Genomic DNA, 14,138 nt, shown 5'->3' with positions numbered 1-14,138 from the left:
GCTGTCAGGGAGAAACCTTGTATCTCTGTACTTCAAAAGTAGTGAAAATAGCAGATCTACAAGCTCACAAAGCGTTGTGATGCGACACGCTGTGAGCTTGTAGATCTATTCACTACATTAAGTATGAATGAAAATGTTTAATTGTGTGTGAGTTTATAAATATTGAACCAATGAAAACAAGAGCTTGAGACTAAATAATAACTACATTGGATCAAATGGAACACAGGTTATTTTTTCTTCTATTTCTTAAAAAGTTAAACAGTTTTGGACTTACAAGGTTTTCACCTGACAGACGATCATACTGTAAGGTATCATACAGTCCTACAATACAAGGAAGAGGCGGAGTCTAACCAAACAAGAGACGGACCAGTATAAATCACTGAGTCCACCTTTAACCTGGTTGTGTGCAACGTAGGTTGTGTTCTGAGTTGTTCCTTTTGAACCTCTATTGGTTGGTGATCAGTGATAGATCTTCATCATGAAGACTGGTCTCCTCAAAGCTGTGTGGTTGGTGTGTGTGTTGGCAACAGCTGCAGACATCCTGTCATCAGGTTGGTGGATTCACTTTATTTAACATTTATAACATTTATAACATTTATAACATGAAGGACAACTTGTTTCATGTCTGTCACCTGTAGCTGCTTTGAAAACCAACTAAACATCTTTATAATGTTTACTTAGTCTCTTAAGTGATTTTAACTCCAAAATGACTTTTTCTATCGATTATACACTCCATTGAATTCATGGATATTGTTTAGTTTTTGTCTCATTCATATGCCAATAATGTGATGACCAGCAGTGAACCGGTAGGAGACACAAAGAGTCTCCTTTGTGTCTCCTACCGGAACCGCTGCCTACCGGTCCATTGGTCATCAAATTATTGTCTTAGGAATGAGACAAAAACTAAACAATATCCATGAATTGAAGTCTCCATGGGGTGTATAATCGATAGAAAAAAGTATTTTCTTTTTGGGTGAACTATCCCTTTAAGGCTGATTTATACTTGGATGCACACCGTGTCATGTACCCAAAACAAACAGATCTACAAGCTCATAGCAGTTTTGAGCTTGGTGGCTTTCTTATAGGGTGTCAAAGTGGTGGCCCTGGGGCCGAGTGCGGGCCCTGAAGGGGCCCAATCCGGTCCATTTGGTTCCATGTGTACACTCTCAGAGTTACAGACCTGTAAGGGTCCATTTGGTTCCATGTGTACACTCTCAGAGTTACAGACCTGTAAGGGTCCATTTGGTTCTATGTGTACACTCAGAGTTACAGACCTGTAAGGGTCCATTTGGTTCCATGTGTACTCTCTCAGAGTTACAGACCTGTAAGGGTCCATTTGGTTCCATGTGTACTCTCAGAGTTACAGACCTGTAAGGGTCCATTTGGTTCCATGTGTACACTCAGAGTTACAGACCTGTAAGGGTCCATTTGGTTCCATGTGTACTCTCAGAGTCACAGACCTGTAAGGGTCCATTTGGTTCCATGTGTACACTCAGAGTTACAGACCTGTAAGGGTCCATTTGGTTCCATGTGTACACTCAGAGTTACAGACCTGTAAGGGTCCATTTGGTTCCATGTGTACACTCTCAGAGTTACAGACCTGTAAGGGTCCATTTGGTTCCATGTGTACTCTCAGAGTTACAGACCTGTAAGGGTCCATTTGGTTCCATGTGTACACTCAGAGTTACAGACCTGTAAGGGTCCATTTGGTTCCATGTGTACACTCTCAGAGTTACAGACCTGTAAGGGTCCATTTGGTTCCATGTGTACACTCTCAGAGTTACAGACCTGTAAGGGTCCATTTGGTTCCATGTGTACACTCTCAGAGTTACAGACCTGTAAGGGTCCATTTGGTTCCATGTGTTACACTTCTGTGTTGTTTATTTTGAGATCAAATATTGTTTATTTGTCATCCAACGTTTAAACCTTACGCTGCCAAAAAAGGGGGAGGAGCTATGGAACTATGGATGTGTATCTGAGGAAAAGGAACAGATCTACAAGCTATCAGCGTGTAACATCACATCACGTGGTTAACTTGTAGATCTGTTATTTTTTGGGAGCGGCACTGTTGTAGGACAAAGCATGAAACATGATTCCACACACACACACACACACACACACACACACACACACACACACACACACACACACACACACACACACACACTACAAGCGATGCTTTGTTACCAGAAGTATGAAAATATGTTTTAGTTCATTATGAAACTGACGGTACAAATGAGACTGTGTCAGGATGCCATAGTTTAGATAATTAGACAGTCAGAGTGTAGATTACATTAGGTTTAGAAAGTCTGTTGGTGAATACAGTATTTAAATGGTAAATGGTGCATTTATATAGCACTTTTATCCAAAGCGCTTTACATAGATTGTGCATCACATTCACCCATTCACACACACACACACACACACACACACACACACACACACACTCACACTCACACTCACACTCACACTCACACTCACACTCACACACACACAGACACATTCATACACCGAGGAGGAAACCATGCAAAGCACCAACCTGAATTAGGGGTTCAGTGTCTTGCTCAAGGACACTTTGACACTAACTCTGGGGGCCGATGTTGCTAGGTTTTCAATGTAATGGGTCCCGGGACCCACAGGTGGTCATTCAAATGGGTCCCAGAAAAAATGTATGGGTCCCCAATTACACGTCCCCCCCCCCCTTCTATCGTTTTCTTTGATCTCCAATCTCCATATCTTCTATGCGTGTGTGACTGTGTACATTATATCCTAATGCAGTGGATCTCAACCTTTTCAGGCAGCGACCCCCCAAAATAATCATATTTGAACTGGAAACCCCCCCCCCCCTGAGAAGCACTTGGAATTAGGAGTTGAGGCATTTAATTTAGTTTGACTCAGTTCCACAGATACATATTGTGAAAATAGCAGATCTACAAGGTCGTATTTTTTTTCTCGTAAATCCGATCTACAAGCTCATAACGCCTTGCTTGTAGATCGCCTCTTTCTTATATTATTTCACCCGTATTTATAGTATAGTTTGTTTATTAGTTTTGATGCAGTAATTGTCTTTTTTCTTTTCTTTCTTGAGGTATTAAAAATATCTTAAAAGTCCTTAAATTTGTTACTTCACTGTCAACCGTTCCGTAAAATACGGAATCGTTCCTTATTTGGAAACTAAAAGACGTGTTCCGTATTTTGGGGTCGTGGATTTTTATATGAGAGAGAGTATTTCTCACTCACACCCACACACACAAACGAGACGGGGCAGCCGCCCGTCCTGTCTCTTCTCTGTGTGAGTGGGTACATACACACATGATGGTACACTAGCGTGCAACGGCACGCTACGGGACGGTAGCCCTTTGTTCCAGATCCGGCCGTACTTGATATCTTCCGGAGCTTTGAGCAGCTGGTGGGCAGCGACGTTTTTCAGGAAGTGTAGTTCTTTGACTAGTGCTATTTGTACAAGACAAGTGAGAACTGAATAACACTACTCATCATGAAAACATCATGCACGTGCAATATAAAATATTAATATTATCCAGTGATATGAAAACATTAGCTAATGTTTTTATATCACTGGATAATATTAATATTTTATTTCAAGGTGCCTTGACAAAATTAAAACACCATTACATTATTATGAATAGTATTAACCACATGAACCCCAGCATGGGGGGAACATAAGCCAAAAATAGCCAATCTACGAGCTCACAACGCGCGACGCGTTGTGAGCGTCGCGCCGCGTTGTGAGTGTGTATGTACCCTGTGGGTACATACACACAGTTCCGTCTACCGTCCGTAAGGACGCCGGAAGTCCCATCCACTCCCATGTTAAGTTTAAAACCGACAAGACGGTCGCGATCCGCGTCCGGGAAAACACATCCGGGTTCCGCTCAAGAAACGATCACCCGGAAGTGATAGGCACCAACCAATCGTCCTGTGTTCTCTCCACTGGGCGTGTTTGTCTCTTGTAGTTTCCTTACAGGGGAAATGCAAGGCAGACGTTCCAGCACAAACACAACAGTATAACACATGCACTCTATTTCAATAAATGTAAACGTCCTTATCTATTTTTGGTGAATGAGAATGGCCTGAATGCACAGTTTAGTTTATCCCTTCTAAATAGCTTATGTGAGCATAATAAAGAATAGCAGAATAATACATTAAATTACTATCCAAAATACATTATAATGAGCATTATGAGGACCAGTTATATGAAGATAAGATATAATATAATATTATAATGAGCATAATAAAGAATAGCAGAATAATTACTATCCAAAATAAATGAGAAGTTTCTTTTTATTAATTCTACAGTTTCACACACAAACGTGGGCTACAAAAACGAAACATCTCTGTGCTTTATTGTCATAAATTGCACTCTTCTACCATATGAATCTGTCATTCATAATTATTGATGTAATTCACATGTATGTCTGTATTTGTTTGTTTGTTGATGTGGGCAACGAGACCAAAGTTATTTTGGTCTCATTTTAGTTTGTTTAAATGTGTTTTCTTTATTGCTTGTCAGAATTAAAGGGATATTTCACTTTCAAAAAAACTTTTGGTCATTTTATCGTCTATTCAGGCTTTTGAGAGCCCCCCAGACCGTTTTTAAGTTGCTTGATTTAGTATTTAGATATTTGAAATTCATTTTATCAGACACGCCCCCTTCCTATACAAACCCATTATAACTTCAAACTCCATTTTAACCCGTTAGATTCATCAAAAACACCCGTCCTTGGCTCTGGTGACTCACCCTGCCCTCCTAATACATGAGGGGGCCGTGTTTTTTTGATTACTTTTTTTTTTATTATTATTTTTTTTTTTTATGTATTTAATTTTTTTCATTTTCCAAAAGAAATATTACAAATAAATGAAATAAGTAATCGAAAAAACACGGCCCCCTCATGTATTAGGAGGGCAGGGTGAGTCACCAGAACCAAGGACGGGTGTTTTTGATGAATCTAACGGGTTAAAAATGAATTTTGAAGTTATAATGGGTTTGTATAGGAAGGGGGCGTGTCTGATAAAATGAATATCAAATATCTAAATAATGAATCAAGCAACTTAAAAACTGTCTGGGGGGCTCTCAAAAGCCTGAGTAGACGATAAAATGAGCAAAAGTTTTTTTGAAAGTGAAATATCCCTTTAACTTACTTGTTAACTATGGTAGGCTATTCCCTTATGCTTAAAAAAAAACTTGTATCTTTTATTTGACCTTTTCTCCAATTGTAGCATAAAATAAGGTAAAATAGGTTGTTCAGCAGCACTTTGTAACTCATGTTTTGAAAAGTGCTATATAAATAAAGTTATTGTTTTATTATTATGTAGCCTACTTAAACCCTCTATTCTCAGTAAAACGGACCTACTTTTCTTCGACGCTTTTATCTGTCAACACCAAATCTCTCTGTCAAAAATAGCAGATCTACAAGCTCACAACGCGTCGCGCGTTGTGAGCTTGTAGATTGGCTATTTTTGGCTTATGTTCCCCCCATGCTGGGGTTCATGTGGTTAATACTATTCATAATAATGTAATGGTGTTTTAATTTTGTCAAGGCACCTTGAAATAAAATATTAATATTATCCAGTGATATAAAAACATTAGCTAATGTTTTCATATCACTGGATAATATTAATATTTTATATTGCACGTGCATGATGTTTTCATGATGAGTAGTGTTATTCAGTTCTCACTTGTCTTGTACAAATAGCACTAGTCAAAGAACTACACTTCCTGAAAAACGTCGCTGCCCACCAGCTGCTCAAAGCTCCGGAAGATATCAAGTACGGCCGGATCTGGAACAAAGGGCTACCGTCCCGTAGCGTGCCGTTGCACGCTAGTGTACCATCATGTGTGTATGTACCCAGAGAGGGTGCATACACACATGATGGGATGGGATGGGATAGACGGGCGGAAGTCCCATACACACCCATGTTATCGCGACCGTTCTTCCGGTTTTAAACTTAACATGGGTGTGTATGGGACTTCCGCCCGTCTATCCCATCCCATCCCATCATGTGTGTATGCACCCAGTGTGGGTGCATCCACACATGATGGGATACCGTCCGTAACACGGGCGGAAGTCCCATACACACCCATGTTATCGCGACCGTTCTTCCGGTTTTAAACTTAACATGGGTGTGTATGGGACTTCCGCCCGTGTTACGGACGGTATCCCATCATGTGTGGATGCACCCTGTGGGTACAGCCACACATGATGGGATACCGTCCGTAACACGGGCGGAAGTCCCATACACACCCATGTTATCGCGACCGTTCTTCCGGTTTTAAACTTAACATGGGTGTGTATGGGACTACCGCCCGTCTATCCCATCCCATCCCATCATGTGTGGCTGTACCCTGTGAGAGCTCAGTCCGGGTGTCAGTCAGTGTTGTTGCCAAGTATAGTGAGAGAAATGAGCCAGCCGACCTCCAAAAACAAGCCAAAAACAAGCCAAATTTTGTTCCAGGGAAGTTGCGGGAAATAAGTAGACTTGGCAACGGTGGCTATGAAGCCATTGTCTGGGAGTGCGCTCAGCAGCTCATTGGCTCATTACTCATAACACGACCAATGAGAGTTAGCGCTTTCACGTTGCTAGGATACGTTCTGCCCTAGGCTGCACTGCCTGTGACATGGTTCAGCGCGCACGGTGGACTTGTTGACATCAAGTGTCACAGTTCTTCATGACTAAAACATCTCCTGAGATCGATTCGGTATGGGATATTACATCTTATTTATCTGGTTGTGTTTTGTCAGTATTTCTATTTACCTGCCCTGGCAGCCTACATATCGGCTGCTGATGTGGGCATAGTCTTCTAGGCTATTTCAGTAGACTAATATGGTTGATTGTTTATTAATGTTGAGTTTTTCAAGTCTAATAAATGAAAATGTATTTAATATATATTAATCAATATAATTAAATAGTGTGCCCATTTAAAGAATAACTCTTATGTTGTTATGCTCATCTGGAAAACGGACTTCTTCATAATGGATTAACAGTTAATAAATACATAAATAATATAATTAATATATAATAATTCAATATAATTAATATAAATTTAATAGATTTGTTTATTTAGATTTCATAGATTTCTATGCATTTCAAGAGTTTGGGGGGCTGGCTCCCCCAAAAGAATTAAATAACCCTAACAACCCTAACCCTAAAACCGAATTAAAGTATAAAAAAAACTCAAAAAAAAAAGAATGAAATAACCCTAACAACCCTAACCCTAAAACCGAAATAAAGTATAAAAAAAAACTCCCAAATCCGCGCAAAACCGCTTTCCATTTCACCGCTTTCCATTTCTGGAAGTTGGCAACCCTATCTGGGGACCCCCCCAAAATCATGTGGGGACCCCCCTGGGGGTCCTGACCCACAGGTTGAGAACCACTGTCCTAATGTACATTCTATTATGCTACTTGTTGTAGTCACAAACTCAGAATACAGGGTACAAACTGCGATATAAAGTTCATAATAATAATATGAAAAAGATAAAGTACACTTCATAGGAGCAGAGATAGATAGGAACTAAAGAAGAACAACACTTTGTGGAAGGGGGAAGAGAATGTAAACGGAGCAGAGATATTTGTTTAAGAAAAGTAGATGTTTGCGGCAGTATTTATTGCTCTGGTGTTTTCTTCTTAAAAAGTGGGATTCCCTTCAAATGATTTATGCTTGTGTCGCACCGAAAATAACGATCTGAAAACAACGTGTTGCGCGTAGGTGTTTCGGCTCGCGGCTCGGTTTGGTGCGCAGCTCGCGGCTCGCTTTGGAGCACGGCTGCGTGGCTCGCGGCTCGCTTTGGAGCACGGCTGCGTGGCTCGCGGCTCGCTTTGGAGCACGGCTGCGTGGCTCGCGGCTCGCTTTGGAGCACGGCTGCGTGGCTCGCGGCTCGGTTTGGCCGTATGCGTCCCGTGGACGCCGTGATGGTTGGTTTAATGCGTCCTTTATTAAAAATGTGCGTCAGAGACGCAGGACGCAGGGCTAGCAGCATCTCGGGATCGAACTGGGAACCGGCCGCTCTACCGATCACTCTACCCCTGAGCCCCACTGCCGCCCCTTAAAGTATTTAGCATCCAACTATTCAGAGTTGACAGTTTATACACTTTACAGTAGTTTATGCTAAGTCAGTTTGTGATATTATATTTCTAGCTGTTGTGAATCAGGAATAGACGTCGACGACATATGGATACATGGTTTATTCACTGTCTGTCTGTCTGTCTGCCTGTCTGTCATCCTGGTTGCATACCAGTGAGGTGTGCCAACTATTCATAGTTGACAGCGTTCATCATCCCTTCCTTGAATTTTCAACGCACACACACGTGCACACACACGCGCACACACACACACACACACACACACACACACACACACACACACACACGTCACACACACACGCATACACATGAAGAAACAGGCATGCATATAGCCTGCAATAGTCATGTTAAACTGTCATGTGTTGTTTAGTTGTTTGAAGCAGAGCAGATGTTCTGTCTGATTTGTCAGAACAGGAACAGAGTCTCTTTGAAATATTTACTAAATGCCCATTTTGCTAAATGGGTCTATAGGCTATCATTCAAATAAGAGAGAAGCTGTAACCTCACAACCCTGATGGACAAGAAGTAATTATCCTTTTGCAAAAAACATACATGTTCTGTTCCTTTTTTAAACAATGATCCAAATGGGAAGTTTTCAGCAAATCATGACAGTTTGACATTGTGGTGGCAACACCAGTCACAAATTCCCTCATTAATTAATTCTGTTCAGCTGCTGTGCACAGCAGGCGCAGATCCCTGCCAGGCCAGGTTGTCTACCCAGGCCTGTGAAATTGAGAGGCAGTCAATTGGAATGGAATCTGCTCAAACTGACTGATATACTGATACAGAACTATATATAGGCATATAACGTCACTGTCTGGTGGTGGAAACCTTGTATGTTCAAAACCGGTCCTTTATAAATAAAAACATTTATGAAAATACCCGATCTAAAAGCTCACAATGCATCAGATCTCGACGTGTTGGGAGCTTGTAGATCTGCTATTTTTACTCTTATAGTGTGACTTAATGATTTAATTGGCCACAGACCCCCATTTGATCGGTTATCGGAATAAAAAATCTGGCATCGGTCGGGACAAAAATAACAGATCTACAAGCTCACAACGTACTGCAGCGTGGTCAGGGGTGCAATGCTCACTGGACGGCCTTGCACGCCGTGCCGGAACTTACTTGACCAGAAGCACACGCAGGCACACGCATAGATTTAAAACTACTTTAAATCCGCACCTCAACAAAGTTTTCAAAGGCTCCAGACTCACACCTAGCGAATTAACATAGGAATAAGCCTAGATGCATATCAATTGTCCATTGTGTGACTTGCAGTGTAGCCTAGGTGTTAAGCGACGTGCGTGTCACGTCATTGAAATAGAGTGCAAGAACATACCAAATGAGCATTACATGCCTGAGCGTGGTGCATAGTACATTTGGCACAAAATTTGTAATGTCATTAATTATACAATTCTATATGATATGCTTTATTTTTGCTACACTGCCTGTCTTTGGCCATTGCATGTAAGAGATTAATTATTGCGCTGAATGGTTGTTATATAGGCCTGGAAATAGGGTTAAATATTCTGGAAAAGTTTTGGAAATTCATTGGTAAAAATGTGTGGGGACCGTGTCTGTAACTCTGAGAGTGTTTAAATGGAACCAAATGGACCCTTACAGGTCTGTAACTCTGAGAGTGTACAAATGGAACCAAATGAACCCTTACAGGTCTGTAACTCTGAGAGTGTACAGCCTGTCTTCAAATGAATCAAGCTTTATGTGTCTGTGTGTCATTATGTATTGTTGTGTTTTAGGATCCATTATGGAGGTAAATACATGTGTTACAATGTAAATATAATGTATAATATACTGTGTTACAATGTAAATATAATGTATAATAATATAATGTGTTACAATGTAAATGTTGTACTGAATGCTAACAATGGGCCTCATTCACCATCCATTCTTAAGAAGATAATATTTATGTCATAGTAATTGTCATCTTTAGAGCAGGGATTCTCAAGGTGGGGTCTGGGGACCCTCATGGGTCCTTTAGAGGGTTCCAGGGGGTCCCCAGCAAAATGAGGAACACTATAACCCTATGTTATACTTTGGATTACAAATTATTATTATTCAAAAATAGCAGATCTACAAGCTGAGTGTACAAGATGTGTCACATTACTTCATGTTTTGAGCTTGTAAATTGGCTATTTCCGAAGCATTGATTGATTCACATCTTGAAATAAAAAATCTAAATATCTTCAAAGATGATTGTGTCATGTTGCTCAGTATGATTATCAAACACCTCATGCACTTCAAACACTTCTTTAATCAGGGGTAATTACCACACATAATTATCAATCACCTCATGCATGTTTACATCTTGAAAACTAAATAATACATCAAACTGTCATACAGAGCCTTCAGGTGGAATTCATTGTCAGTTCATATTGTTCAGGATAAAACTAAAGACTGTTTCAACATGTTATTAAAGCATCTTGTAATATTTATACAACTAAAGATTATAAATGTGTAAACACAACGTGAAGGAATGTCAACATGGTCACATTGTTTACTGTGTGTAGAAAGGAAGCTAACAGTTTATGTATGGAGTCACATTGCCCTCTACTGGTTACATTGGTGTACTGCTGCTGCTGTATACAGTCTGATGATTATTTTATTGACTTTATTATTATTAATGCTGTTACTGTACATAGTTTAACCTTGTAGATCAGCTATTGTTAAAACACACAAACATATTGAAACACTTTTCAAAATCTTGTGGGGGTCCCTGACACATTATATTCAGATGGGGGTCCCTGACACAACATTATTTTCAGATGGGGGTCCCTGACACAACATTATTTTCAGATGGGGGTCCCTGACACAACATTATTTTCAGATGGGTGTCCCTGACACAACATTATTTTCAGATGGGGGTCCCTGACACAACATTATTTTCAGATGGGGGTCCCTGACACAACATTATTTTCAGATGGGGGTCCCTGACACAACATTATTTAAAGATGGGGGTCCCTGACACAATATTATGTTCAGATGGGGGTCCCTGACACAATGTTATGTTCAGATGGGGGTCCCTGACACAATATTATGTTCAGATGGGGGTCCCTGACACAATATTATGTTCAGATGGGGGTCCTCAACTCTATAAATTTGTCTCAATTTGGGGCTCCTTGACATGAACATGTTTGAGAACCACTTTTTCAACGAGCCTGAACATTAAAGAGTTCATTAAGCACTTGAACCCCAGCATCCATATTCTGGGGAGACATCAGCCAAACAGACTGTATTTTTGGTGTAGAGGGAAAAAAGCAGTAGGCTATAGATGTGCTCCCCCACTTCTAAAAGTCTGTCTGTCTGCATAGGATGAGCACCTCTCAATTAGTGATGGTGATTCATAAATATGAGAGACAGACAGACAGAAAAATATGAACAGAAAGTGCTACTATGATGCTGATAATAATGTATATAGGATTTAAATCACATTTTTGTCATAGTAATCTTTACAGCAGGGTTCTCAAAGTGGGGTCTGGGGACCCCCAGGGGCCTTTGAGAGGGGAATCCAGCAAAATGAGGAAGAGTTTAACCACTTTAACCATATGTTATACTTTGGATATTCGAAAATAGCTGATCTACAAGCTCACAATGTGTCGCATAGTGACCCCTTTTGAGCTCGTAAATAGGATATTTTTGAAACATTTGGATAATCTTGAAAAATAAATCTGCTGTGGCACAACATAATATCAGATGGGGGTCCACAGCCAAATACATAGGCTATAATTGTGGGAGTCCTTGACATGAAAATGTTTCAGAGTGCTAGCCAGATTCCAAACCCGAAAATCTCGGCCACTTGCTCACTCCCACTCGGTCACTCCGACTCCAAACCGGATGTGCTAAATTCCAATTACTCAGTTGCTTCTTGGAGGAGGCGAGTGGAGTCGAGTGGAGGAGCCGAGGAGGCTCTCTACTTCCGCATTTAGCGAGTGTACATCAAGTGTAGGCTCGACCACTCTCCACAGCTCCTCCGCGGCAGACTTCCGCATCACGTGTACACGTTTTTTTTAGTTTTTTCCCTTCTCCCGTGACGTATACATGGTCCTCCTCCACATGTGGCCACACAAACAATGCTTGAAACACCCGAAACCATGCCGAAACACCGGCTGCCCCCCCCTTCGCCCCCGCCGATCACTTGCGCATCTCACACACACACACACACACACACACACACACACACACACACACACACACACACACACAGTGTAAATTGACTGAAAAGACGCAACAATACGATATAAAGTATAATACAATTATATACATTGTAATACATTGTGCACACTTATTCTGTCTCAAAAGCTGATAGTTCATTTCTCTCCTTGCATGCCTCAATGCAGTGCATGGACTATAGGCCGTGGGCCGAGTGCCTCTATCTCCTTTAGTTTTTGAGTTGGTTGATCCCCATCAAGAGCCTGGCTAATTTTTTAGTATTGTGTAGATTAGTTGTTTATGAACACATTACAATACGGTTATGAATTAACTATTAGTAGCCTATGGTATAGCTGCTGCAAGTTCGTTAGGAAAATATATATTTTACACTCATTTTAGTCTTTTTTGGACCAGAAGTTTCGGTTTTACGGAATGTTTTCTTCCTGGTTGCCATGGAGATTCTGAGTAGCCCTGCATATTTGCCTGTTTAAAATTGCATTTGTTAAAATCGGTCTTTTTCATTCTGGCGCACGAATTGGAGATGGAAACATTTGTTACAGTACTTGTAAGAATTTTATATATCTAACCTGAAAAAATAATGCACACTCTGAGTGGGGATCAATGAAAGTCAGAATTAGAGCACTCGGCCCACGGCCTACTACTATACATTACTGTGACAAAGATTATGTTTAAAATAATGTATTGTATTTATATATAGACTGAATATAGAAGAGGACACTTTACGCTTTAATTATAGCCGTACTCATTCAATTCTGAACCGATTCTTAAAATTAAAAATTCTCTATTAGCTGTGAAGGGTCTTCTTTCATGTCTATCAGTCATGATTTATTTCGCTATCAAACAATATCAAGCAAAATCACAAAATCGTCTGAGTTTTTTTCTTTTTTCTTCGTCCCAGAAGTGGGGGGGGATATCACCCAAACTCTCAAAACCCCGGACATTTGAAGGATTTTATGAAACCCCCCCAGACAGCCCCCCAAAAGAGGATCTGTCCGGGTAAAAGAGGACGTATGGCCACCCTGCATGAATTATGTAATTCAGAGTTAGACATACTCTGTAATATACGGTGGCTGTTATAAGCAGCAGTGCCGTGCGGGACTGCTGCGGGGGGTGGGGGGTCTGGGGACTGTACGAGCAAAAAGAGGGACGGGTCAGGATTTAATTCATAAATGTTTAATCATCCTGGCGCTTCGTTCACTATTTCAGGAATAAATGGCTTTTCACAAAATGTTAACTATAAAGATAACAATGTGGCCATCCACATTGATGAATTGTTTATTCTTATATTCTGTATTATTCTATACCTGCATATTATTCTATGCATGTATATTTTCATCCACGGCTCTGGTCCAGCTGTTTGAGACGTCATAAGTGATCGCGGAATTTTCTGTCGCTTTGAAATGACGGACCCATGCAGTCCGATCCTTTGACGGCAACCACTCGACCACTCGTCCTCACAAATAATCCTCGGCTCCTCGCAGGGGCGGGGCTTAGGCGCGAGTGGAGGAAGCGAGGAGAGTGAGCGAGTGACCGAGCTTTAGGGAATGGAATCTGGTTTTCAATGGGCCTGAAAATGACAACCAACCCAAACAGACCCAGACTCACCCCATAACACCCTCCATCCCCCATGAGCATGATTATTAGTTCTTATAATCCATGTTATTGTTCTAACAACAGCCTCAGCATGGTTGTATTCTACATGAAAACATGTCACTGTCAAAGGTTATCGTCTCATTATCAAACACCACATGAAACAGAAGGTTTATTACATAAATGAAAGAATGATACATTAAACTGGCATGTACAGAGACACTGTCAGGTGGAATTTATTGTCAGTTAACTAAA

General features: G+C 40.8%; 1 protein-coding gene across 1 annotated transcript in view; it reads left to right on the top strand.

The window, feature by feature from the left end:
• Positions 1-411: 411 nt before the first annotated feature.
• Positions 412-14,138, top strand: part of LOC308080218 (NACHT, LRR and PYD domains-containing protein 3-like) — a gene marked incomplete at its 3' end in the record, with an annotated part of 71,728 nt that continues 58,001 nt past the window's right edge. Inside the window, exon 1 of the mRNA XM_080421994.1 lies at positions 412-551. Coding sequence (XP_080278120.1) covers positions 479-551 — 73 coding nt within the window. The 5' untranslated portion in view covers positions 412-478. The remainder of the gene's footprint in view (positions 552-14,138) is intronic.

The sequence above is a fragment of the Gymnoscopelus braueri genome (assembly GCF_963280865.1).
Source record: "Gymnoscopelus braueri genome assembly, chromosome: 24".
Classification (NCBI taxonomy): Eukaryota; Metazoa; Chordata; class Actinopteri; order Myctophiformes; family Myctophidae; genus Gymnoscopelus; species Gymnoscopelus braueri.
This window is presented reverse-complemented; position numbering and strand designations above follow the sequence as displayed.